This window comes from Phyllopteryx taeniolatus, chromosome 2 (genome assembly GCF_024500385.1).
Source record: "Phyllopteryx taeniolatus isolate TA_2022b chromosome 2, UOR_Ptae_1.2, whole genome shotgun sequence".
Lineage (NCBI taxonomy): Eukaryota > Metazoa > Chordata > Actinopteri > Syngnathiformes > Syngnathidae > Phyllopteryx > Phyllopteryx taeniolatus.
The window spans coordinates 21,475,062-21,502,146 of NC_084503.1; the positions used below are offsets into that span (position 1 = coordinate 21,475,062).

Sequence of the window (27,085 nt, forward strand, 5' to 3'; positions counted from 1 at the left end):
AAAAAAAACACCTGAAGGACTCCAAGATGGTGATAAATAAGGTTCTCTGGTTTGATGAGAGCAAGATAGAACTTTTTGCCTGAATTCTAAGCAGCATGTGTGGAGAAAACCAGGTACTGCTCATCACCTGTCCAATACAGTCCCAACAGTGAAGCATGGTGTTGGCAGCATCATGCTGTGGGGGTGTTTTTCAGCTGCAGGGACAGGACCACTGGTTGCAATCGAAGGAAAGATGAATGCGGCCAAGTACAGGGATTTCCTGAATGAAAACCTTCTCCAGAGTGCTCAGGACCTCAGATTGGGCCAAAGGTTCACCTTCCAACAAGACAATGATCCTAAGCACACAGCTAAAATGACGGAGTGGCTTCAGAACAACTTGGTGACTGTTGGCCCATCCAGAGCCCTGACTTAAACCCTATTGAGCATCTCTGGAGAGACCTGAAAATGGCTGTCCACCAACCTTCACCCTCAAACCTGACAGAACTGGAGACAATCTGCAAGGAGGAATGGCAGTCGATCCCCAAATCCAGGTGTGAAAAACTTCTTGCATCATTCCCCAAGAGACTCATGGCTGTATTAGCTCAAAAGGGTGCTTCTACTAAATACTAAGCAAAGGGTCTGAATACTTATGGCTGTGACATATTTCAGTTTTTCTTTTTTAATAAAACTGCAAAAATGTCAACAATTAATTTTTTTTCTGTCAATATGGGGTGCTGTGTATACATTAATGAGGAAAAAAAATAACTTAAATGATCTTAGCAAATGGCTGTAAAAAACAAAGTGTGAAAAATGTAAGGGGGTCTGAATACTTTCCTTACCCACTGTATGTTGGCGACCCCTAAGATACAACATTTTCATCAGAATCATAAATTGTCGTTTACTATTATTTTTCCGACAAATTATACCCTTTTTCAAGGGTATCGACATGACCGAAAACTAAACAATTGTTCTAAGTGAGTGTGATAAACACCATCTCCAAAACCAACTTTTTTTTTTTTTAATTGATGTAGTTTATGTTGGTGTTATCGCCTTTATATGTCATACCCCCTCCATTCGGCTCTGAGAAATATTTATCCCTAGAGGAGACCAATAAAGTAACCTGTACCTAAACCCGAGTAGCACCTATTGCAAAGTAACAAAAAATAAGCCCCTGACATCAGTTTCACCGACCAACATAAAATTCGGTGGCGATATCTGTATTAATAGGACGCACAATAAAAGTCTCAAGGCCATGAACTGAAAGCTGAAAAGCAGGTAGGTACATTTTGGCTTGAAGGAGCCACTTTGAGGGATTCCAAGGCTCATAAATTGACAAATTCCATCCATCCATCCATTTTCTTTACCGCTTATCCTCACTCGGGTCGCGGGCTGCTGGAGCCCATCCCAGCCGTCTTCGGGCGGGAAGCGGGGTACACCTTGAACCGGTCACCAGCCAATCGCAGGGCATATCGAAACAAACAAACATTTGCACTCACATTCACACCTACGGGCAATTTTGAGTCTTCAATCAACCTACCAGCATGTTTTTGGGATGTGGGAGGAAACCGGAGTTCCCGGAGAAAACCCACCTAGGCACGGGGAGAACATGCAAACTCCACACAGGCGGGCCGGGATTTGAACCCCGGTCTCCAAAACTGTGAGGCAGATGTGCTAACCAGTTTTCACCGTGCCGGCCATTGACAAATTCCGATTGTGGAATTTGTCCGAATCATATTCAAATTTTAGTTTTCCTGCCGATGCTCTCATGTATGGGTGGAGCATGACGTCAAACTTTGACGTCAAAATTTCTTCTTTATACATTTCTTAAAAATGTTACTCAAAAATTCCAATAATTATTTATCGGAATACACAATTACGCTGATGTAAACATAAATCACCTATTGGTCAGAGAGCAAAATTCAGTGGTCGACAGGTCTGTGACTCCAAATACATCAGGGATCATGTCACCATTGAAACTGCGAGAAAAGATAAATTAGTCAGCATTAAAAACATCATGTATGAGTAGGAACAGGAATACTGTGATTGGAAATAAGTCTTGATGACATTCATACTTACTCCATGACCAGAGGTTGATCCTTGAAGGTCTTGTTCAGCCTGAGCCAACCAGTTGTATCTGCAGAGAGTCAAACACACCTTTATCTTAATCCTCACCAAAATGTAAGGGTCTCTTCCTCGGCCCAAGACTTCTGCATATACGTACCTAATGTCTGGTTGTCCCCCCAAAAGATGAAAACCGAAGATGCCATTAGATTAATCTGCGCCGTGAGGAGAACGTCCATCTGGGAATCTCCGTCGTAGTCGCCGGGCACCACGCTGGTGAGGACGGTGTCACTGTACACAACACATTTCAGGGGACATATTACGGAATTATTTACTTTTTTAGCGCTTGTATACATAGTCTCTGGAGTAACTGGCCATCCATCAGGTGAAATGTTTCACGACTGAATAAATGTTTTTGTGAGCGTCACATTCTTCAAAAATGTCTGTTAGTGAGCCTTCAGAATTTTTGCAGATAGTGATTTCACAATCTGGCTAATTAACATCATTCCAACCCCAAACCGATTTTATCTGTACTCTGGACTTGACTGCTAGGCTGTCTGATGATCCAGAGTCATTTTCAAGCATCAGCCAAAGTCCAACCGCTCGACTCAATGATAGTATGGTATATTTTAAAACAACAGGAATTTCCCACGTAGTCCAGTCATTGAACAATCTCCAGCTCAACATGGGCATCCTATGGCAGGTGGAAACCATTTTACTTATTAAAGAAATACAATACAGTAAACCCTGCCCATTCACGAATGACCACTCACGAACTCACTGACTCATAAGATTTAAAGGTCCCATATTTTGGCTATTTAGACCTCCATAGTGACTCTCTAACATGGACTTAGTATAAAAGTGTCCATTTCATAAAATTAAAAAAAATAAAAATAGAAAATGAACATTTTTTTAAAAACAACAACTTTATTTTGTCCAGAAAAGGCCCCTCTGACAGCTATTTCTGTTTGACCCAGTTTTGTATCCGCATTGTCCATATGTGGCTAAGACTGCCGCCTTTCCTCTGATTGGTTACCACCTTGTAGAAGACCCACTTGTGAGACCACAAGTGTTTGTTATGTTGACAGTGCTGGCTCGGGAGCAGAGAGGTAGGCAGAGAGCTTCGGTAGTGACATAGATAAGCTCCGAGAAATTTAAATGACCTGATTTCAGGCCTCTTGGCAGAAAAATGTCTGCAACTCAGGAATGTGTGAACGATTTTAATTTATATAGCACGTTTATTGAGGCACCATAAAGCCAATATTACATCCCAAATAGTAGAAAAATTGGTTTGGTAAAATATGGCACCTTTCAAACTATTCACTGAAAAACACACCTATCCACAAATTTATATGCTCTTTTTGTGACACTCTAAGATGTCGCCTAAAACCCCCTGCTCCTTCTAAGGCTCCATAGTAGGGGAGGAGTAGTGAACGTTGGCCATCAGCCGATAGCCGGCCATCTTGACAGAGATTAGCAGGGTGATGGAAGATTCCTGTAGCGGTCCAACAGACAGGTAAGGAGGAGGCAGCTGGTGGGTAAACTTCTCATGATGATGCAAAGACAGGTCCAAATTGCCATTGCAAGTGGTGGAAAATAACAGTCGATCAGCTGCTTACAGCTACCTGCTCTACCTTAAGTACAGTAGATGACCAACTAAAGATAGTGTCTTATGTATTTTGAAAATAAGATTATCTGTTTCACTGAGTCAAAAACTTAAAATGGTTGATAGGGAAGTCGTAATTTGTATTTTTACAGGTTGTATAGACGCGGCATACACGCCAGCGTCCTTGCACGTCTGGTATATATATTTTTCTTTTTTAATCAATCCATCAGTAAGCCATTTATCTTCATGGGCAATGTTATAAAATGAAACTCAAAATGATAACAAACAGAATCATCGTTTGGACTTTATTTAGGTCGTATACCCTGGCTATTCCCGGTATACGACCAAGACCACAAATCGCAAAGGTTCACTGAAATGCAAATAGTGTCTTCCTAGGTTAAATATACATTAAGAGTGAGATGATGTAAGCATTATTAACGTGTAAATCAATGGAAACATGTTCACCTTGACAATATGCCTTTTGAGATGTGCACCTTGGGCTTGAAGTAAGGTGCTTTGGAGTCAGCAAAGAAGATTATCAGCTCGGACTCTGAAACAAACCAAAAAAAAGTCATAATAATGGATAAGTAGGTGAATATTCAAAATTATTTCACACAATAAAGCGGGAGAATATGCTATTATGACAGCCAGTGAACATACGCTCCCTGATAATGAAGATATCTGTCTGCTTGTCGGCGTTAAAGTCGCCGAACGCCGCCACCGTGCCGTTGTTTTCGGCGCCGAACAAGTCGACCGTGACATCCTGGAGGGCGAGCGTGTGGTGCCTGGCGACAAATTGGAACAAAACAACCAAAACGGTCCAGTTTGACGGGGACATCTCGCAAATAGCAGTGGGCGGTTTGACAACTATACCAATCGCCATTCGGCAAGCGGCTTTACGGCAGTAAGTAATAGTACAGTTTTTACGTTGAACGAGACATTAATGACATAAAATTGTTACATTTACTTATTAATATTGTAAAATTGTATTTATGATCAGGAAAATATGTATTAAGTGACTTTAATAAGTAAAGATGTGCAATATTTTCACTTCCGTGTTTACGACAGTGTCGCGCTAGCGTCGTTTGACAGGTGACAGTGGTTGGCAGCAGACGCAAGCTACCGGTGTTAGTATCAGCCTAACCGGAGGTAGTAGATTTTGTGTCAAAATAAACGTTAATTTTGATTGAAATACATTGTAAAATACCGATGAAGTCAATAAAAAATATGATATTACGTATTTAGTTGGTGTGCGTTGGCATTAATTCAACTTAAAATTGATGTCAAACGCAGACAACGATGTTAATATCTGATTTTTTGAAAGTATATACCAGAAGCTTCTTATACGCGTACTCAAACTTGATTGCTTTTGTAACAATGGCGAGCTTGGCTGATGTCGGTTGGAAACTGCTTGAATTCAAAGCCCGATCGAAACGATCAGGTCAGATTTACCCGTTTCCCCCGCGTTGTCCTCTTTCTTACGAGTTTCCACGTTTTTGTTTGTGTCTGCGTGGCGGTGACATGTTTTTAACGCGGGGCGGTTGGGTTTGCAGTGGATAACCTGACTGGTCCAAGCGTGAAAGGTCAGAGTTATAAATGTGTAGCATTTAGGGGCTATTTTGAGACCCTCTTACTTCTGCCATAGCTAAATGAGTTTAGCTTCAAATATGTGTGTTGCATGTTGATGCAATCCCGAGGAACAGGAAGATTTTGCAATAAAACCACCAACAAGCACATCTCTACATACATTTTCAGGTCACTGTCTCACCTGTTTGCTGAACTGTACTTTACAGAGGAAACAACAAAACACCCTGCAGTCCATCCAAAACGTGGTCCTTTTTATTTGGGGGGGGAAACTAGATTTTCAGTGAATATGCTTATACTAGCCGGCACGGTGGTCGACTGGTTAGCACAGCTGCCTCACAGTTCTGGGGACCAGGGTTCAAATACCGGCCCAGCCTGTGTGGAGTTTGCATGTTCTACCCGAGCCTGGGTGGGTTTTCTCCGGGTACTCCGGTTTTCTCCCACCTCCCAAAAACATCCGTGGTAGGTTGATTGAGGACTCTAAATTGCCCGTAGGTGTGGACGTGAGTGCAAATGGTTGTTTTTTTTCTATGTGCCCTGCGATTGTCTGGTGACCGGTTCAGGGTGTACTCCGCCTCTCGCCCGAAGATAGCTGGGATAGGCTCCAGCAGCCCGCGACCCAAGTGAGGATAAGCGCTAGAGAAAATTAAATGCTCATACTACATCTATTGGGCTGGAATCGGGGTTGACAGAATATTAAGAATATCCAAGACAGTCCAACATCTCTTGGGAAAACAAGAAAGTAATTATCTTAGCACCTCAAACGAATCAAATTATAATTGTATATTGTATGGCGGTTGTATTATTAATGTTTGCATCAAAACAGCTTTTAACACCAATTCTTCTAAATTTGCAGTATGGTGGTGGTAGTGATTTCATGCATGTTAGACACAGGATGATTTCAGCCACCGCTCCAGTTGGTTACTGTACTTTCAAAGACATGAATCATAAATAAATAAATACATACACACATTTTCTACACCGCTTATCTTCACGAGGGTCGCGGGTATGCTGGAGCCTATCGCAGCTAACTGAGAGCGAGATGCAGGGTACACCCTGGACTGGTCGGCAGCCAATCGCAGAGCGCATATTAATAAACAACCATTCACACCTACGGGCAAAAGAGTCTTCAATTAACGTACTGTGTATGTTTTTGGGATGTGGGAGGAAACCGGAGTACCCGGAGAAAACCCACGCAGGCAAAGGGAGAAGGTCCAAACTCCACAAGGTGAGGCCGGATTTGAACTCTGGTCCTCAGAACTGTGAGGCACATGTGCTAAACAGTCGGCTGTCATGCCGCCCTACATACACACATACATGATGAAATATATGACATCCTGCAATCCATCCAAACCATGTTCAGGTTGTACTAAATTTCCTATAATTGTGCTAATCTTAAATGTGCTGGGCTGGAATTGGGGATGACAGAATATTTAGAACATGCAAGACAACCCAACAGCTCTGCAATAAGTAAATAACGATCCTAATTACTGGAAAATATGAGCACCTCAAATGAGTCAGACTGTAATGATATATCGCAGAGCTTTTAATAGTGATGATTTTAAAATTGCAACATGATAGAGCTGTCTCTTTTTTTATTGTTAACTCCATAAACATAATTTGTTGCATGCCCTATGTATGATAACATCATAATCATGTAATCCAATGTTAACTCATGCATGTGTCCAAATCCTAATGTGTGCTATTAACTGCCTCTTGCTGTAGATTTGTGATTTAGCTGAAAGAGAGAGACAAAGACGATTGGCCTTAATTTCACCTTTTGAAAATGGCTGGGATAAAAGGGCCTCGCCAGAAAGTCCAAAGACTGGGTAAGTAGCAGCGGGTAGAGTGGAATGAATAAAATGAAATAATTCTGAAAAAAAAGACATAATTCAATTGAAGAACAGCAAATATGTCAAGTGGACAAAAGTACTGGGACACATTCCACCTTTGGAAGTGAAACATGAAGGAAAAGGTGCAGTTGTTTACCCACTATTCCACTAAAAAATACCCATGTCATGGAAAAAGGACTCTTTAATAGCGTGTATACAAATAGTTGGATCTCTTGCAGTGCTTCTCTAAACAGCAATGGTGAAAATGAACAACCACATAGGCTAAACCTTCTGTTATCCGCCTATTTCTCAAAATGTATTTATGAGAGCCGTTTAGAAATTTTCTGGTTTGTGATGTAACAATACAGTTATTTTGCATAATCCTGCCCACACATCGAGTTTAACTCATGACTTGGCAGCTCGGTTGGGCGAACATTTGTCAATTTCAAGAGACAGCTGGACCCACACTGTTTGAAACACTTATCATGTCAAAGCCAAAAGGCAAGCAGAGCTGCGTTGAGTTTTCAATGTAGTGTATGAAGTGTTGCTGCCGCAAGTGAGTAGGCTTTTATTGGCTATGGGTGCTCGCTTCTTCTTTCCCAAACTTTGTGCTCTTCTTCCATGAGTAGAGGCCACTTACAGAGACGCAGGGCCCTTGATTTGCTCCCAATCGTTATGGTGATGAAAGTCAGACTTGCCATCCAATCATGAAAATAATACATAGATTCCTTTAAGACTTTCTACAATCAACACATAATTGATTGATTGATTGATTGATTATTGAATTGTCCAGAAAGCATGTCCTAATACTCTTGTCCATACAGTGTTGGTGAAATATTTAATTCTAGGTTTGAGTGGTATGGTAGACTTTTCAAGACAATTGCAACCATATTTTCCTCAAAGAGTGGCCTCATCTCATTTCAGAAAGTGCAACATCAATAGTTTGTTGTATTTTAACATCAAAGCAAAGCTGCATATTTTGAGACTAATCTAAAGATTGCAAAGCTGATTAAATTTCCTAAAATATCATTCATTCATTCATTCATTTTCTGTACCGCTTATCCCCATTAGGGTCCCGGGTGTGCTGTAGCCTATCCCAGCTGACTCTGGGCGAGTGGCGGGGTACACCCTGATCTGGTTGCCAGCCAATCGCAGGGCACATATAACCAAACAACCATTCACATACACACCTTTGACCAATTTACAGTCTTCAATTAACCTACTATGCATGTTTTGGGGATGTGGGAGATAACCGGAGTACCCAGAGAAAACCGACACAGGCACGGGGAGAACATGCAAACTCCACACAGGTGAGGCCGGATTTGAACCCGGTTCCTCAGCCCTGTGAGGCAGATGTGCTAACCAGCCTTTCACCACGCCTAAGATATCTTTAGCATAAATTCTTTAATACATGAAAAATTCACAAATAAACTAAATGTGTGGCTTGAATCTTTTGTTTTTAAGAAACTGCAACGCCAATAGTTTGTCGTCTTTTTAGGAAAACCAAACGACAACAGAGGCTTAGCTCCACTGTTTGTTTAGAGAGGCAGTTACTGTTTCTGTCCCTTAAAAAATAAGTTCCATAACAAAAAATCTGAATCCAAATACACATACTGTTACACCACTAATAAGTATAATAGATAACCAACTGTCAGTAAATCACTACAATATTGGACCAGAACTGTCTTTAAATGCATAAAGCTGCAGTATAGTGAATTTAGTCATGGGAATACATGAGAACAGGTACATATGAATGATTCTATGTTAGAAAGTGAAATTTGAATGTTGAACTTTGAACATCTACACTCATCCAAAGAGCTTTATCTTTACCCTTTATCCCCACCTCCTGAAACTTTTAATATGGTAGAAATTATGCTAATTTCAGTGGGAATGTGAAATGTTCACTACCTTGTGGTTAGACCCGAGGTCAGGTCTATTAAAATGCAAATCACCAGAAGACCGAGATGAGTCTGTAGATGGGGGAAACAAGTCAAAGAGACTTGAGGGGATTCCCTCAAACTCTTCTCCTGCTGTTGGGTCACATACAGTACTAACGTATAGTATATCTTATCTTACTAGCTGCTATTTTGGTCAATAGAAGTTAAAAATTATGATGAAAAATGTAGACTACACCATGTAAGACAGAACAAAATCAGTTTTCCCATAGGAAATTATGCAAATAAAAAAAAGACACTTCCAGGGTGTGGGCCATTTTAGAACCTTTATTAACTGTGAAGGTATTTTTTTTTAAGTAGCATTCTCTTAACTGTCACACCTGTAAAAAGAACCACTATTAATAGTATACTGTAAATTCTTCACTTTGTTGACAATCTTCCAGAAGTGTCCCTGGTCTGGCTAAAAAAAAAGTATAAACATTTTAAAAAAGTATAAAAATAATTTTTATATTTCTAAAATTGAAGAGATAATTCATAACAATTTGAGACATAAAGACATAAAAAATACAGTCACTGAGCAATAAAAGGTTGCCAGTAATGTGGTAATGCTGGTAGAATTATTATTTTTTTTGTGCAAAAAGATCCAGAGTCCTCTAGCAATAGTCCGGTGCAATGACCATTGTGCAAAGGGCGCAGAGATGCCGATCAATGCATCCTTCCACTCAGATTGAAATTTATGAGTTAAGTATTTTCCAAAAGCAAGCTGGATCAGCTGGGCCTTGCTTCTGGGCAGAGTTTTCACACATTGCTGTGGAAGCTCCTAAAGTTAGGGCAAGGGTGCAGGTTGTGACAACAGTCTGCGTATACAGTAGCTTGGAGTGCACATTTGATTGTGCTCAGCATGTTAGCTGTTGTACATTTTCCATCTTTGTGGTACGCTGGGATGCAGCCAACTCAATACGGGCCATACTAAATTCCAATTTAACCACATCAGCCCCAGCTAATACAACTAGAGGGGTAAGCTTTAATGGGTCAAGCAAATTATCTTCGGCCTCTGGGTCAAATGTAGAAGAAGCCAGTGCGCCAATCAGCTTGGTGCGCTGGCGTCTCATAATGTTTGTCTTTTTTTTGTTTTTGTGACTTTCATACGCACATTAAGTATGCTTACATCACTTCAAAATTATTTTGTGCTTTTTTTGTTTTGTTTTGTGCGACTTTTTGTTTTGCATTGATTTTGTGCAATTTTAAAGGCAAAATCTTTGGTCATATTCCGAAATTGGACACTCTTTAGAGGTTCCACTCTAATTCCTATGGGAAAACATAGGTATTTTTTTATTTTTTAACGAAGGTCAACCAGCCTCCTGTATCTTCTGGACAACAATGTGGCTGTCACAATGGAAAAATTAACACTTGTGTCCTCTCTCAGGATCCATCTATGAGCCCCTCAAGCTGTCCATCCTCCACCGTGAGGATGAGCCCCTGTGGGAGAAGCTGGACCGCTACTACAATGCTGGTAAGTACACTTATCTGGTATCAGCACACAAGGCGACACCATCTAAGTGGTGTACAATGATAGCCAAGTGGGAGCTGCACAAAGCACACAATAGCCCCACACAGTACAGCAGGAGTATTGAGTTTATGATTCCATCTGACATTTTGCTATTCTTAAGAGGTGTGTTTGTGTTTGGTGGTGTTGCAGGTAAGTGTGTTCTGGTGTGCTACAGTAGAGAAAACACGTCGTCAGCAGGAAACCGCTTCGATTAAAGGCAATTTCCTGGCCCAAGTGCTTTTTACTGTCCAGGTGTTCCATGACACACAGTACTGGTTTTATGTGCCGAGGGATGGCGAGGGCACTACATGGTGACTGTGCAAGTGACTTATTTAAGGGTGGATAGTACATACTGGGCATGGAGAGACGGGTATAAATAAATCTAATTAATAATTAATTAAAATTTCTTCATGTCTTTTACCATGTGGCATTTTGTTTGCTCTAATGTCCACATCAGTTGTGCATGAGGTTTTATCATGAAATGACCGCACACGCAACTTACTTGAGGGTGGACATTATATATCTAAGAGAGTTTTCGACGGGTATGACTAAGTCACATAAGAATATGGAATATATGTGGAATTTATTTGGTCAAAATGTCAGAATCAGAATCATCTTTATTTGCCAAGTATGTCCAAAAACACACAAGGAATTTGTCTTCGGTAGTTGGTGCCACTCTAGTACGACAACAGACAGTCAATTTACAGAACACTTTGGAGACAGAAAGACATTGACAAAAAAACAAAAAAACAGTCACTGAGCAGCATAGGGTTGCTAGTTATCTGGTAATGCCGGTACATGTTTTTTGTTTTTGTTTTTGACAATTCTGCAAAAAGATGCAGAGTCCTCTAGCACTTAGAGCAGTTCGAATGACTAATATTGCAATAGTCTGGTGCAATGACCATTGTGCAAAGGGCGCTGAGACTTCAAGGGTTAGTGTATGCGGTTTAAAGTGACGAGTAGTGCGATAATCTGGGACAATGTTGGTTGTGCAAATGTTACAGATACTCCTCAATCAGTGTGCAAATGGAACAGATGCTACTCTGGCATGAGTGGCCAGTATATGCAAATAGTGCAGCATGGCGAGACAACTACAGTGAGTTCACGGGTAATACATAATTGGCCCCACAGAAATGTGACAACGAACTCAAGTCAAAAAATTGCCAGCATCTTGTAATGGAATTGTAGGTTAGGTGTTTAAGAAGTTGATCGCAAGAGGGAAGAAGCTGTTGGAATGTCTACTAGTTCTAGTTTGCATTGATCGGTAGCGCCTACCTGAGGGAAGGAGCTGGAAGAGCTGGTGACCGGGGTGGGGAAGGTCCGAGAGGATTTTGCACGCCCTTGTCTTAGTTCTGGCAGCGTGCAAGTCCTCAATGGTGGGTAGGGGGGTACCGACAATCCTTTCAGCAGTTTTGATTGTCCATTGCAGTTGCAGTTTGTCCTTTTTTGTATCAGCACCAAACCAGACTGTGATGGAAGAACACAGGACTGATTCGATGACCGCTGTGTAGAACTGTCTCAGCAGCTCCGGTGGCAGGCCGTGCTTTCTCAGAAGCCGCAGGAAGTACATCCTCTGCTGGGCCTTTTTGAGGACGGAGTTGATGTTGGTCGCCCACTTCAGATACTGAGAGACTGTAATTCCCAGGAACTTGAAGGTCTCGATGGTTGACACAAGGCAGCTGGACAACGTGAGGGGCAGCTGTGGCGAAGGATCCCTCCTGAAGTCCACGATCATCTCTACAGTCTTGAGCGTGTTCAGCTCCAGGTTGTGTTGGCCGCACCACAGCTCCAGCCGCTCCGCTTCCTGTCGATATGCAGACTCGTCACCGTCCTTGATGAGGCCGATGACAGTGGTGTCATCTGCAAACTTCAGGAGTTTGACAGTCGGGTGCGCTGAGGTGCAGTCGTTCGTGTAGAGAGAGAAGAGCAGCGGAGAGAGGACACAACCTTGGGGCGCCCCAGTGCTGATGCTGCGTGTGGATGAGGTGGCCTCCCCCAGCCTCACCTGCTGTGTCCTGCCCGTCAGAAAGCTGTAAATCCACTGGCAGATGGCAGGTGAGACGCTGAGCTGGAGAAGCTTAGATGAAAGGAGTTCAGGGATGATGGTGTTGAACGCTGAGCTGAAGTCCACGAACAGGATCCTCGCGTAGGTCCTTGCACTGTCGAGGTGTTCTAGGATGAAGTGCAGTCCCATGTTGACTGCATCATCCGCAGACCTGTTCGCTTGGTAGGCAAACTGCAGGGGGTCCAGCAGGGGACCTGTGACACTCTTGAGGTGGTCCAGCACGAGACGTTCAAAGGACTTCATGAGCACAGATGTCAAAGCGACAGGCCTGTAGTAATTTAGACCCGAGATTGCAGGTTTCTTGGGGACTGGAATGATGGTGGAGCTTTTGAAACAGAATGGAACTTCGCACAGTTCCAGAGATCTATTGAAGATCTGAGGGAAGACTGTAGCGAGCTGGTCCGCGCAGACTTTGAGGCAGGATGGAGACACATGGTCCGGGCCTGCCGCTTTGTTAATCTTTTGTTGTTTGAAGATGCGTCTCACATCCTGTTCATGGATGGTTAACGCAGAAGTCAGAGGTGTGATTGTTGTTGGGGGTGCGGCCGGGTGGGTGTGGGGTGTGAAAGTGTCCTTTTCAAATCTGCATTAGAAGGTATTCAAGTCGTTGGCTAGTGAGCTATTGTTCTCAGCTTGGGGGGATCGTCGCTTGTAATTAGTCAGCGATTGGAATGCATGCCAGACTGATTTAGAGTCGTTTGCGCTAAACTGTTTTTCCAACTTTGCTACATAGTTCCTCTTTGCAATGTTAATTTCTTTAGTCAGCTGGTTTCTAGCTCGATTATACAGGGCCCTGTCTCCGCTCTGATATGCATCCTCTTAAGCTTGGCGAAGCTGTTTAGCAGTGAACCACGGCTTGTTGTTGTTGAATGTGCGAAATGATTTTGTTGGTACACACAGATCTTCACAGAAACTGATATAGGATGTAACAGTGTCCGTATATTCATCCAGGCTGTCAGCTGAATTTTCAAAGACACTCCAGTCTGTGCAGTCTAAACAGCTTTGAAGTTCCATCTTTGCTTCATTGGTCCACTTTTTCACTGTTTTCACTGTAGGCTTCGCGCATTTAAGTTCTTGCCTGTACGTCGGTATTAAGTGAATTAAGCAGTGATCAGACGAGCCCAGGGCTGCACGAGGTATAGCAAGGTATGCGTTTTTTACCGTAGTGTAGCAGTGGTCTAAAATATTATTTTCCCTGGTAGGACAGTCGATGTGCTGCTTGTATTTAGGGAGTTCGTGGTTGAGTTTAGCTTTGTTAAAGTCCCCGAGAATAATGAGGTGTGAGTCCGGGTGTTTTTTGTCAATTTCGTTGACTTGTTCGGCGAGCGTTAGCAATGCGGTGTTCGTGTTAGCTTGAGGCGGAATGTAGACTCCAGCCAGTATGAATGATGCGAACTCACGTGGCGAGTAGAATGGCTTACAGTTCAGAAACAGCGACTCCAAATGCGGGCTGCAGTGTGTGCTGAGCTCCGTGACGTCCGTACACCATTTTTCGTTGATATAGAGGCATATCCCGGCAGCCTTTGTTTTCCCCGATGATTCCATGTCGCGGTCCGCTCGATGAATGTGGAAGCCGGGAAGCATGACGGCGCCATCGGGTACAGCGTCGCAAAGCCAGCACATGGCCGCGGAACGTCCGAAGTCTTTACTGGTCTTTAACAGAAGATGAAGCTCGTCGTTGTTGTCGTCATCATCGTCGCATGTTGATATCATGCGTATGAGGATTTGTTATTGACTACAGGATAGGCAGTACATAGCCCAAGAAAGGTCTGGTTGGGGATGAATGAAATAACATGAACATTTATTTGATCATGTGAAATTTGATTGGTCTAACGTTGTGATATCCTGTGGGTAATATGATGTCTATGAGATTTGTCACGAGGCCTAATTTATTCTCAGGATGCAATACGGCCAAGCTGGTTATCCTGCATTAAGAGGCTGCTGTACAAATGGAAAGTAAACATGTGGACAGCGAGGGGAACTTTATTTTGTACCATTTGGAAGTAAGAAATAATAGATTTCATTGAGCTTTTTTGGGCTTTTTGCCTGATAGCTGCCACATTGCGTACGCTTAGTGAAACAACAGGAGCTAATTACTGTACCTTAGAATCCAGCAGGTTATGCGACGCGTGAAAATAAGTCTCGGTGTAGGTCTTATTTAATTTTTGTAGGATGGCGGTTATAGGAAGTGCCTGTCCAATTCCAGTCGGGGGAACAAAGCCAACATTGTTATCGCCGGCACCCAGACTTGTCTGCCACTCTATGCTACCTGCTCTTGTTCACTGTGTCGTGTGGTGAGGCAGGAAGACAATGACAAGTCAAACCCGTTGTACTTTTCCCTTTGTGTGTGTGTGTGTGTGTGTGTGCCTGTCTTTGTTTTTGAGCAAAAATGTTCTTAATGCCGTACTGTGATTGATTCGTCGTGTGTACATCCACTATAAGGATGCCGTTTTAAAACTCACTCGGCAGCGCCCCTTGAGAAAAAAAGGTAGTCCCCAACACCAGTTTCACCCATCAGCACGAAATTAGGTGGATGTATCTACCACAGCATGAGCAACCAAAAAAATCTCAAGCATGCCAAAAATAGAACAAGGCCTCGTACTTTAACAAACGCTCCCCACAAAGCTGTTTGGGGAGCCCAATGCTCTACGCTTTCCAGAGAAATACAACATCTGCCAGAAGCTGCTTGTGAGCTTCTACTGCATGATCATCGTGAGCATTTTAACACTGCATCGCAGTGAGGTTCTCCCACTACTCTGTGGCAGACTGAAAGAGGCTGCAAAGAGTGATCAAGAAAGGGCTGAGGCTGCAACCCCCCCCCACGCCGCAGGTTCCCACAAGCCATCAATGCACTAAACTCATAATAATACCAACACTTATTCCATATTGTTGCTACTTTCAGCAAATTATTGTCGGAGATATGCTAGTCTAGTTGTTGGCCCCTGTCAAAGTGCTCTTGAGCAAGACATCATCCCCACCAAATTCAGCTCAAGTGGTGCAGCACTCTTTGCGCACCTCTTTCACTCAAATTTTTCTTTGCATGCCTGCATGTGTGTGATGTTAACCGCATTGTTCTAAGGTAATCTGATTGGATTTTGGATAATGGATTGGACCGATTCTTGAAAATGTCTGAAATCGGATTAGATCGCGTTATCCAATCCTGGTTTTAATCTGGATCAAACCCTCAGTTTGTGTTCTTGAAAACATTTTAGTAGAAATGGGTTAACCTTTATTTAAAAAAATTATAAAATCAGGAGTATTTTGATCCTAGCAGTAAAGTGGATTTAGTGTGGCTTTCAGAAACGAAATGTGATTTACAACCCCAATTCCAATGAAGTTGGGACATTGTGTTAAACATAAATAAAAACAGAATACAATGATTTGCAAATCACATTCAACCTATATTTAATTGAATAGTTTGAGAATTTAACTTCATTGTTTTTTGCAAATAATCATTAACTTAGAATTTTATGGCTGTAACACGTTCCAAAAAAGCTGGGACAGGGTCATGTTTACCACTGTGTTACATCACCTTTTCTTTTAACAACATTCAATAAGCGTTTGGGAACTGAGGACACTAATTGTTGAAGCTTATAGGTGGAATTCTTTCCCATTCTGGCTTGATGTACAGCTTCAGCTGTTCAACAGTCCAGGGTCTCCATTGCTGTATTTTACACTTCATAATGCGCCACACATTTTCAATGGGAAACAGATCTGGACTGCAGGCAGGCCAGTCTAGTACCCGCACTCTTTTACAATGTTACGCTGTTGTAACACGTGCAGAATGTGGTTTGGAAATGTCTTGCTGAAATAAGGAGGGGCGTCCATGAAAAAGCATATGGCAGCATATGTTTCTCCAAAACCTTTATGTACCTTTCAGCATTAATGGTGCCTTCACAGCCGTGTAAGTTACCCATGCCATTGGCACTACTACAGCCCCATACCATCACAGATGCTGGCTTTTGAAGTTTGCGTCCATAACAGTCCGGATGGTTCTTTTCCTCTTTGGCCCGGAGAACACGACGTCCACAATTTCCAAAAACAATTTGAAATGTGGACTCGTCGGACCACAGAACACTTTTCCACTTTGCATCAGTCCATCTAAGATGAGCTCGGGCCCAGAGAAGCCGATGGCGTTTCTGGGTGTTGTTGATAAATGGCTTTTGCTTTGCATAGTAGAGATTCAAGTTGCACTTACGGATGTAGCGCCAAACTGTATTTACTGACAGTGGTTTTCTGAAGTGTTCCTGAGCCCATGTGGTGATATCCTTTACACATTGATGCCGGTTTTTGATGCCGTGCCACCTGGGGGATCGAAGGTCACAGGCAATCAATTTTGGTTTTCGGCCTTGCCGCTTACATGCAGTGATTTCTCCAGATTCTCTGAACCTTTTGATGATGATATTGACCGTAGATGATGAAATTCCTTAATTCCTTGCAATTGTACGTTGAGGAACATTGTCCTTAAACTGTTCGACTATTTTCTCACGCACTTGTTCCCAAAGAGGTGAACCTCGCCCCATCTTTGCTTGTGAATGACTGAGCAATTCAGGGAAGCTCCTTCTATACCCAACCATGGCACCCACCTCTTCTCAATTAGCCTGTTCACCTGTGGGATGTTCCAAACAGGTGTTTGATGAGCATTCCTCAACTTTCTCAGTCTTTTTTGCCACCTTTCTCAGCTTTTTGGGAATGTGTTGCAGCCATAAAATTCTACGTTAATGATTATGTGCTAAAAACAATAAGGTTTATCAATTTGAACATTCAATATATTGTCTTTGTAGTGTATTCAATTATATATAGGTTGAACATGATTTGCAAATCATTGTATTCTGTTTTTATGTTTAACACAACATCCCAACTTCATTGGAATTGGGGTTGTTAATTAAATTCTAACTCGCCAAATGAATAACATTCATCATGCAGTAGAGATCCATTTATTTATTGATTTGTTTGTTTGTTTGTTTTTTTGTTTTTTTTGGGGGGGGGGGGTTCCCCAAACTAATTTTTAAACCATACATTTGAAATTAGACTACTTCACACTACAGATTGTTAAAGTAGAAATAAAATAATCCTCTAAAACAATAAAATAATCAATTAACTGTAATTGGAAACTTAATATTTGCAAACATCCAAAAATCATTGTTCAATAATAGTTTCTGATAATGGCATCCCTTACTGAATGTTCAATCACTCTCTCATTCTGAGAGAAAGTCATGGGTGTCTTCTTTTAGAAGGGTGCATCTCTCATTACAGATGCACCCAACCAGCCTGTTTTCGCCCTATGTGGTCGCTTTTCCATTACACTTTTTCGAGGCCGGGCGGTGACAATGGCACCGTTCCTCAGAACCTCTTCCGACCTGGTTCTAAAACGCAGGAGGAGGGCCGTGACGTCACTGTCATCTGATTATCCGACAGATGTAGGCATTTCTTTAAGCGTGGTTACTTGTCACTTTCACAATCATGGCATCTAAAGGCTACCGCACACCAAGCCAACGCGCCAAACTCAACTGCACTGTTGGACAGTGTGCATGGTTTGGCAACTGTTTTCATGAGTGGCCGATCAGTCTTCCACTGGTTATTCCGCACTTAAAAATTTGAATCGCTGTCTTAACATCACAGATTACCGTCAATCAAAACGCAGATAAGCTTTCCCTCACAGGAAAAAAAACACATTTCCAGGTTTAGCAAGCCACACTGCCTCAAGCCATATAAATAGTATATAAAGCGACATGGTGGTCGACTGGTTAGCACATCTGCCTCACAGTGCTAAATCCGGCCTCGCCTTTGTGGAGTTTGCATTTTCTCCCCTGTGTGGGTTTTCTCCGGGTACTCCGGTTTCCTCCCATATTCCAAAAACATGCATGGTAGGTTAATTGATGACTCTAAATTGCCCATAGATGTGAATCTGACTGTGAATGATTGTTTGTATATGTGTGCCCTGTGATTGGCTGGCGACCAATTCAGGGTGTACCCCACCTCTCGCTCATAGTCGGCTGGACTGGACCCCAGCACACCTGCGACTCAAGTGAGGATAAGCGCTCGGGAAAATGGATGGATGGAAGGATAAAGCATCAAATACTGTGTTTTAAATCAATACCTAACTATATTCATAATGTATAATGTGCCTCTGGATAAAAAAGCAAAGCTTGTCACCAGAATGTGTGTGAACGTACGTACACGCTGGGTACATTCAAATGGATGGAGGCTGCGAGCCTCCTTTCAAATATCCACACTCTCGCTTTAATTTTCCCCAAGACCATCTCTCTTTAGCGACCTGATTCTTCCTTAAAATGTCACTAAGCAAAAATCTCTGTTGTTTCTAAATACATTAAATATATTTGAAGTGGCGGCACGGTGGTTAGAGCGTCTGCCTCACAGTTCTGAGGACTGGGGTTCAATCCCCGGCCCCACCTGTGTGGAGTTTGCATGTTCTCCCCGTGCCTGTGTGGGTTTTCTCCGGGCACTCCGGTTTCCTGCCTCATCCCAAAAACATGCATGGTAGGTTAATTGAAGTCTCTAAATTCCCCCTAGGTGTGAATGTGAGTGTGAATGGTTGTTTGTTAATGTGTGCCCTGCGATTGGCTGGCAACCAGTTCAGGGTGCCAGCCCGAAGATAGCTGGGATAGGCTCCAGCACTCCCGCGACCCTTGTGAGGATAAGCGGCTCAGATAATGGATGGATGGATGTTTGAAGTGCTGAAAGCATATGCAAAGAACAAACAATATAGTCCTGAATTGTTGAGATATAGCTAGCTGTATCTCAACAAATGGTGAAAAAGATGCTTTAGCTCCTAAAGCATCTTTTTCACCATATTAATTTTCCCGTGACGTCACGGGGCTGGGGCGTATACTTCTACAGCGAGTTCCCTCCCCCACTATATAAGAACAAAGTGACGTCGTTTTGTTTGGCTATGCTGCTCAGTTGTACATTAGCTGTGCTTAGCTTCCATAACAAGGCCCATTTACCACTCAAGTGTGCAGTTAGCAAGCTAATGATGGCAACACCCCAAAAATGCGTCTTCACTGGATGCCTCAATTTACAAAACAGCTCGGTGACGTTATTTAAGCTCCCAAAAAATGAGGAAATAAAAAAAGCAATGGATTGACTTTTTGAAGACACACGCAGATGGGCGAGCTGAACATCAACACCACCAGTCGACTCTGCAGTGTGCATTTTTTGATGGATAGTTTTGTAAACTTTCACCAGAGACAACATGGCTTCGTGGGTAATTTCATACTAATGAATGGGGCAGTGCCAACTGTCTAACTCCCTGGGCTTCCTCCTACCGTCCCACTGTCATCAGGTGTCGTGTTCGGCTGTGACATTATGTCACCATGACTTGTGTGCTTACATTTATGATTATAGTCCACAATAACAATTACATTTTTAAATTGAGCCTGCGAACGTTATTTTATAATCGTATAAATTATCACGTCCTCAGTATGTTTGATTACTTTTGGCGACTCCATTCAACAAGCCCACAGCGTCTGAGAGCTGGCCCTTATTATCATTAAAGCTTTTTAAGCCTATTTTTATATACTTAATGAATTTTGGTATTCATTCAAATTTGGCAGGCTTGTTAACATTGCTCTTCTCTTTGGTGTGTTGAATTTACATTACACTTTTTGGGCCTTTTTAGTGCCACTTTAACTATATATACAGAGGCTGAAATAAGTATTCAACATGTCACAATTGTTCTCACTAAATATATTTCCAAAGGTTTTATTGAGATGAAATTTTCACCAAATGTTGGGAACAACCCAAGTAATCCATACACACAAAGAAAGTAGAACAAATAAGATCAGACATTGAGTTGTGTGTAAAAATGTGAAATGACACAGGGGAAAAGTATTGAGCACAAGACAACACCTAAACTCTATCAATAATCAAACAGCAATCCAGCCCCTTGTCACTGCAAATGAATATCAGCTGGTTCAGTCCTAATTGATGGCTTACAAAAAGGTCTCATTGCCAAGGTGTGAGTCAAGACACATCTCATGATGGGTAAGAGCAAAGAGCTTTCTCAAGACCATTGCAAACTAATTGTTGCAAAACAACGTTCCAGTGAGCATGGTTGGGGCCATAATACGTAAGTGGAAAGCCAATCTTACCGCCATAAATTTGCAGCGATCAGGTGCTCCTTGCAAGATTTCTGACAGAGGAGTGCAAAAAATAATCAGAAGAGTTCTCCAAAAGCCAAAGACCACCTGTGGAGAGCTTCAAAAAGACCTGGAATTTCACATTATTGAAGAAAAGAGGAATGGGCAAATCTACCGATACATTCTTGACAAAAATCTGCTGCGATTTACGACGATGATGCAAATATAATGTGGATGGACATTTCATCAGAATAATGATCCAAAACATATTGCCCTGAAACTCTCAATTGGTTTCAAAGAAAAAAAAAAATTGCTAGAATGGCACAGCCAATCACCTGAATTGAATCCAATTGAAAATATGTGGAAAGAACTGAAACTCCATCCATCCATCCATTTTCTGAGCCGCTTCTCCTCACTAGGGTCGCGGGCGTGCTGGAGCCTATCCCAGCTGTCATCGGGCAGGAGGCGGGGTACACCCTGAACTGGTTGCCAGCCAATCGCAGGGCACATAGAAACTAACAACCATTCGCACTCACAGTCATGCCTACGGGCAATTTAGAGTCTCCAATTAATGCATGTTTTTGGGATGTGGGAGGAAACCGGAGTGCCCGGAGAAAACCCACGCAGGCACGGGGAGAACATGCAAACTCCACACAGGCGGGGACGGGGATTGAACCCCGCACCTCAGAACTGTGAGGCTGACGCTCTAACCAGTCGGCCACCGTGCCGCCCAGAACTGAAACTCAATATCCATAAAACAAGCCCACGGAACCTTCTGTCATGTGTGTGTGTGTTCCGGGTTTTGTCTTCCCCCCTGTTTCACACACACCTGCTCCTGTGAGCATCTTCACCACCTATGCCTCGTTCACCCTAATTACCTATTGTATTTAACCTCGTGTCTCATTCCCTCTCGTTGCCAGTGCGTTGTACCTTGTCGTCGCGTTCCAGCATTCCTTGTTTCCACGTCACAGACTCAGTAAGACTTGACCCTGTTCCGATTATCGACCTTGCCTCCTTGCCTCATGTTTTTGGATACTGTTGCCTTTCTTGGATTGCCTGCCTGTGTACCGACCTATGCCCGTCTATTAAACCTCTCTTTTTGGAAACTGTCCATTTGTTTTGGAGTCGTGCATTGTTGGGTCCTATCCTCTGTTCCGTTCATGACACCTTCAAGATTTGAAGACTGCTTGTGTGGCGGAATGCTCCAAAATCACACCAGAGCAATGCACGCGACTAGTTTCTCCATACAGGAGGCGTATCGAATCTGTCATTGCAAACAAAGGCTTTTGTAGAAAGTATTAAATAAATACCAGTTGGTATTACACATAACTTAATTTCTGAGATTATCTGTTCTACTTTCTTTGTATGGATGGATTACTTTGGTTGTTCCCAACATCAAACGCCTATGCAGGCTTGCTGTTCAGGACATCTACTTGTGCAATCGCTTGTGCGGGGGTGCATCGGCAATTCTACGCGATGGTCTGGTCCAGTCGACTTTGTCCATGTCGCCAGTGTGCGGCAGACTTAAAGCAGTTTTTGTTCCGTGGTCGACTGAGGAGGTGCGGGCATTTTTGTCCATATTGGGAGAAGCTGAAATACAGGGGGAGATGGAAGGCACGACAAGAAACGAGCGCGTCACCTTCTTCTTGATCCCGCCCCAATCCCTCCCACTTTTGATTGGTGCCCGTTGTAGAGGAAAAGCAACGGAGGCCAGGCCAGGCAAAGCGAGGGCAGGCCATTCTGGAACTTGTAATGGAAAACCGCCAAGAGAGGGACATTCCACTTTGTGGCAATATTGTGAATGACACTATAAGCAAGTATTATGTTGCACACTCCTTGGGGTTCCACTCGCTAGTAGTTGAGGAATACAAAGTGTCTCTTCAGAACTCCATTTTAATCCTCAACAGAAGACCTTGTTTATTAATGTTTCAAAGTTGAAATTTTAAATTTAAACTTATAGCTCTTGGGCTGGTTAAAGATATTGAAAATCGGGTACTGTATTTGTATTTTCTGTCCTTGTTTTTTCAAATAAATTGAATGACGCCATGCTGGTTATTCTACTAGTTTTTTGTTTGTTGTTTTTGTCTTATTTTACACACCTAGTAGCCTTCACTTTGATATACAGTGCAGTCTAAGTAAGAGCAATCATTATCCGGATTTGGTAAGATGAAAAGTTTGGATCTGGACCAGACTGATTCAATCAAATTTTACTTTGAGCAACTGGGATAAAAGTAAAAAAGATTACATGATCCTGGATAGCAAAAAAATTAATTTCAAAATCTGGATAAGTTAGATCCGGATAACAGCTTTCGAACAATTGGGCCTTGGTTCTATGAGTAGTGTGAAACACACACATCAGAGTGGGAGTTGAATTTCCCCTTGAGAGACACCTTCAGTATAATTGATTGTAATAAAAAAAAAAAATGTACATTCAGTTGTTCAAAAGGTGTAATCCGCATCACAATTATCTGCCACTACTACTGCAAAAACAATATGAGTGCCTTTCTGCTATTTGCACCTCAAAAGCAACAACAAGAAAAGATTGATTCAATGGATGCTTTAGAGCGTAATAAAGACTTACCTGTACTGACTTCAGGTTGTTCAATGGCTTCAAGCGGAAGATTCTGATCCTCAACAACCTGGAGTTGGTACAGGTAAAGCTTTGTCACTCACCGAAGCATCCGCTGAATCGAGCTTTTGTGAATGCTGAGTTCCCGTGCAGCACTCTGGATAGACTTTCCCTGGCTTTGCGCAAACTAAAGTCAGCACTAAATGAATATGATTACCGTACATTGATGTCACTACAACAGCAATGCTTTGCGCTTCATTCACTTTATTGAATGTGGGCCTTAGCCAGGAGGGATTGATGTCATCAAGCGGTATTCATTGTTCATTGGGTGTTTCGACCCTGAACTGCAACACCCTCCTGATGGTGGGTTGTTAATGGTGGCCAAAGCACTGCCCATCTCCACCTCTTGGCTTCCAGTCTACTCCTCTCTCTTGTTCCAGAACCAGCTAGAGGCTCTTTCTGCTGCCTCCCACAACCTGCAAGCTGCTGCCTTTCTCTGTTCCTATTACTCCAATGGCTGTGAGCATTCTCCCAACAGACTAAGAGGGGAATCCTCAACAACCAACATCGACTGGGAACAGCCATGCTTGCCATACTTTCCCCCTTGCATTCACAAAACATATCATGGTACTTAGAGTTCTTCCTTTTGAAGGCTTGTTTGCAGCCTCTGTCCCATGGAACAGTCAGCCGAATGACGATCATTTCTTTGCCTCTTCAGACTACAAATGCTGTATCTTTGCTCAATCAATTGACTTTGATCAAGTGCCAATTGAAACATGTTATACAGTATCCCCCCCCTCATTTTCAGACTCTGAAGTCCAGTCCTCTTGACTGAGGTGGTCTGATTCTTGTGTCTATCATTTTTGCTTGCTGCTTTCTGTGCCCTAGTCAGTGGTATACTTTAATGTGCCTTCCAAATGGATGAACCGGGTATTTTCACCAAATAACCAATAAGCAGCAAGTGATGTAGAGTTTTTATTATGCCTTTCTTCAGGATCTGGTTTTAGACTCTCATACTACACAGTGTCTTGTTCAGGCCATGCTTTTTATGTAGCTGGATCAGCTGCTTCCTGATAAACGTTCTTAAATGTTCTCTGAAAGTAAAAGATTACAGGTAACATCCCCAGCTCTGCCTCAAATACTTGGTATTTTTTTCACCTGACTGCTGATGTATGTTTCTAAAAGCAAAATAGAAATCTGATGGCTTCCAAACGCACTTTGTAAAGCCTCAATACAGCAATCTGTACCAGCGTCTGCGTTGTTTAGGCGAACAGCCTGAATTACAGTATTTTACAAGGTGGTCTCTTGAGGCTCTCCAAGATTCTCGTTTGTTTCTCCCGAGCTGAACAGTTGCACTCTGGGCGTGGCAATGAACCGCTTAAAGCAAACACTTTTCCTTTTTTGAAGAATTGTTCACTGTCTACCAAAATGCTACATGTTGTGACGTTCGCTGCCACCATTTAGCATACAATGTCAAACTGGTGGCCCGGGGACCAGATCCGGTCCATTTTATGTAGCCCGCGAGAGCAAATCATGTGCATTGACTTTGTGTTTCTTGGTAAAATACCAAAATTGAAAGTTGTCTTCACTTTTAAAAATATTGAGATATTGCCAGCGTTTTTTGTTACCAATTCCCCTTTTAAAAAAAATTTATAATACTGTAGTTAAACAGTTTTTACTGGCTTCTGATTTCAAAACTAGTTATCCCTCAATTTGTGTATATGTAATAATATGAAGCGATCATACATTTATAGCTCTGAGTGATATCATAACCACGACAAAAATGAGCTTGACACCCCTGATCTAGCACCACACATCATTCAATGTTTGCTCGTAACGCAAGACAAAAAAACGGCCAAGCTACAGCTTGTATCTCAATAAACTCATAAGTCTGGTCACCCATAAATTGAAGTACCACTGCATATCAAATTAAATTGATTGCTGCTGCTCAGCAGCAGCAGCATAAATTGAACAAATTAAGACTTTTGCTTCACTTTAAACTAATAAATTAATTGAATACCTTTAGTTTACAAGTGAATTAACCTATGGAATCACACTGGTGCCCACACACTTCCACAAGCCAGCAAATGTGTCAATTAAAAAAAAATAACCCCCATGTTGTAGTTAGGGTGGGGCATCGTTTGAATTTCAGCAATTTTGGTTCGAATTCTGGTTCCTTATTTCGATTCTGGTTCCAAATGATTCTCGATTCAGATTATTTTAGGGGGCGGGTCAAAAACGTTTGCATGGTTTGAATAAAGGGTGTCCAAATTATGAACATCCATTTTCTTAGCATTCCGCAGCATAGACTAAAATGAACATTTGACTCTAGGTTCGTTATAACCAGTATCAATATCAAACCTATGAACTAAAAGGCAATGTGTGTGGAACTAACCAAATTGACTTAATATTAATTAATTAATGTAATGTAATAAAATGACGATTCCTTTCCCTACCCACCAATGAGGTGCAAGGTTAGTGTTTGTGATACTGTGAGACGTTTTATGTGAATTTTGTCCCAATTTATTGTGATATAAAGTTGCTATGGTGAAGTTTTAGCAAAATTGTAAGCTTTTTTTTGTTTGTTTTTTTCTTTTTTTGTTTTTTTTTCTTTTTTTTGTCATCGGTGCTTACGTTGGTTTGAAGACTAAAATAAATGCTAAAAACCATCAGTGCAAAAGTGCAACCAACCGTTTACTTTGTTTGCTATCTCAATATTTGCATAGACTTATTTTATTGTTTCACTCACCCAATTGACTAACAGTTGACTTCACTGAAGCTCCGCGCGGTGTAGCCTGAGGCTCGGAGCACGTCAGATGCTACACATCGTGAACATAATCTTATTCCAAGTGTTGCACTGAGGCATTCATTTTAACAAAGTTAAGACACACTCTTGTTCGCCGCCACCACCGCTGGGGACAAGCACGTCTTCGTGTGCGTTCTTCTTCGTTGGTTTTCACAGCTTCTTCTTTGGTTTTTGGAACGAAGTACCGCCTCTGCCCAATTACAGCACAGAACAATTTGTTGAGTTGCAACATCACAATCCAGCAAAAATACGAAGGGCTCACTTGCAGACAAATGTTTTAGGGAAAAAGGCAAGTAACAAAAGATCTACTTGGTTTTCTGTGCTTTCTGTTTGTTTCTTGTTAGCTTTGCTTTCCACAAGTTGTATATTTAGCTTGAAGATCAGGACTTGAGCTGAAGATGTGGGTTGACAAATTTGAGTAAATCACCTTTATGCATGTTTCATCGAGAGCTGAGGCTCTTAGCCTGACTTCATTAAGACTCTTGTTTTTGTTTGTTTTTTTTTTCTCTCGTCAGTCAAGACCACCATCCTCAACTACCAGAGTCCCACCACCGGCCTCTTCCCCATTAAGACCTGTTCCACTTGTAAAGAGGCCAAGGTGCGGGACTCCCTGTACTGTGCGGCAGGAGCCTGGGCGCTTGCCATGGCCTACCGGTCAGTATCACGGTATACCAAATAATTATGTGTGGGTCAAGCAGCATGTGGCTCATGACCCAAGGTTATTTCCAAAGTAACGGTAAACAATTGCTTGTGTGCTCTCTTGTACTCATATTTTGTTCTTATTTTATGGCCACCAATTTACTTCCAGAAAACTTTGGTAATTCAATAATCAGAATTTGTATTTTTGTCAGGCCAAAATGCCCAGTCCGACCGCACACTACTGTTTTGTTCTTTTTTCCACTGAGGCTTTTTATCAAGCAGCGTTCATGCTGTCTATGCTTGCACTCCTCTTTGATTGGGTGTTTCAGTTGGGACAGATGAGGACAAAAACAAACTTAAAAGAGCCATGACGACTGAACAAGAGTGAGTGAAGGCGA

The 27,085-nt window shown here is 42.2% G+C and overlaps 2 protein-coding genes across 7 annotated transcripts in view; one reads left to right on the forward strand and one right to left on the reverse strand.

Annotated features, from left to right (window-relative positions):
• itfg1 (integrin alpha FG-GAP repeat containing 1) overlaps positions 1-4,546 on the reverse strand; it is a 260,953-nt gene extending 256,407 nt beyond the window's left edge. Inside the window, exons 1-5 of one of the 2 annotated variants that reach the window (XM_061765219.1) lie at positions 4,307-4,546; positions 4,112-4,196; positions 2,201-2,331; positions 2,056-2,113; positions 1,878-1,955 (exon numbers count right to left, since the gene is read on the reverse strand). In XM_061765219.1, the coding sequence (XP_061621203.1) occupies positions 1,878-1,955; positions 2,056-2,113; positions 2,201-2,331; positions 4,112-4,196; positions 4,307-4,529 (575 nt within the window). In that variant the 5' untranslated portion in view covers positions 4,530-4,546. The remainder of the gene's footprint in view (positions 1-1,877; positions 1,956-2,055; positions 2,114-2,200; positions 2,332-4,111; positions 4,197-4,306) is intronic. The other variant, XM_061765228.1, reaches the window with a different exon arrangement.
• A 398-nt stretch (positions 4,547-4,944) lies between these two features.
• phkb (phosphorylase kinase, beta) overlaps positions 4,945-27,085 on the forward strand; it is a 113,856-nt gene continuing 91,715 nt past the window's right edge. Inside the window, exons 1-4 of one of the 5 annotated variants that reach the window (XM_061765287.1) lie at positions 4,945-5,087; positions 6,956-7,059; positions 10,384-10,470; positions 26,564-26,702. In XM_061765287.1, coding sequence (XP_061621271.1) covers positions 7,017-7,059; positions 10,384-10,470; positions 26,564-26,702 — 269 coding nt within the window. In that variant the 5' untranslated portion in view covers positions 4,945-5,087; positions 6,956-7,016. The other 4 variants (XM_061765288.1, XM_061765282.1, XM_061765273.1 and 1 more) reach the window with 4 other exon arrangements.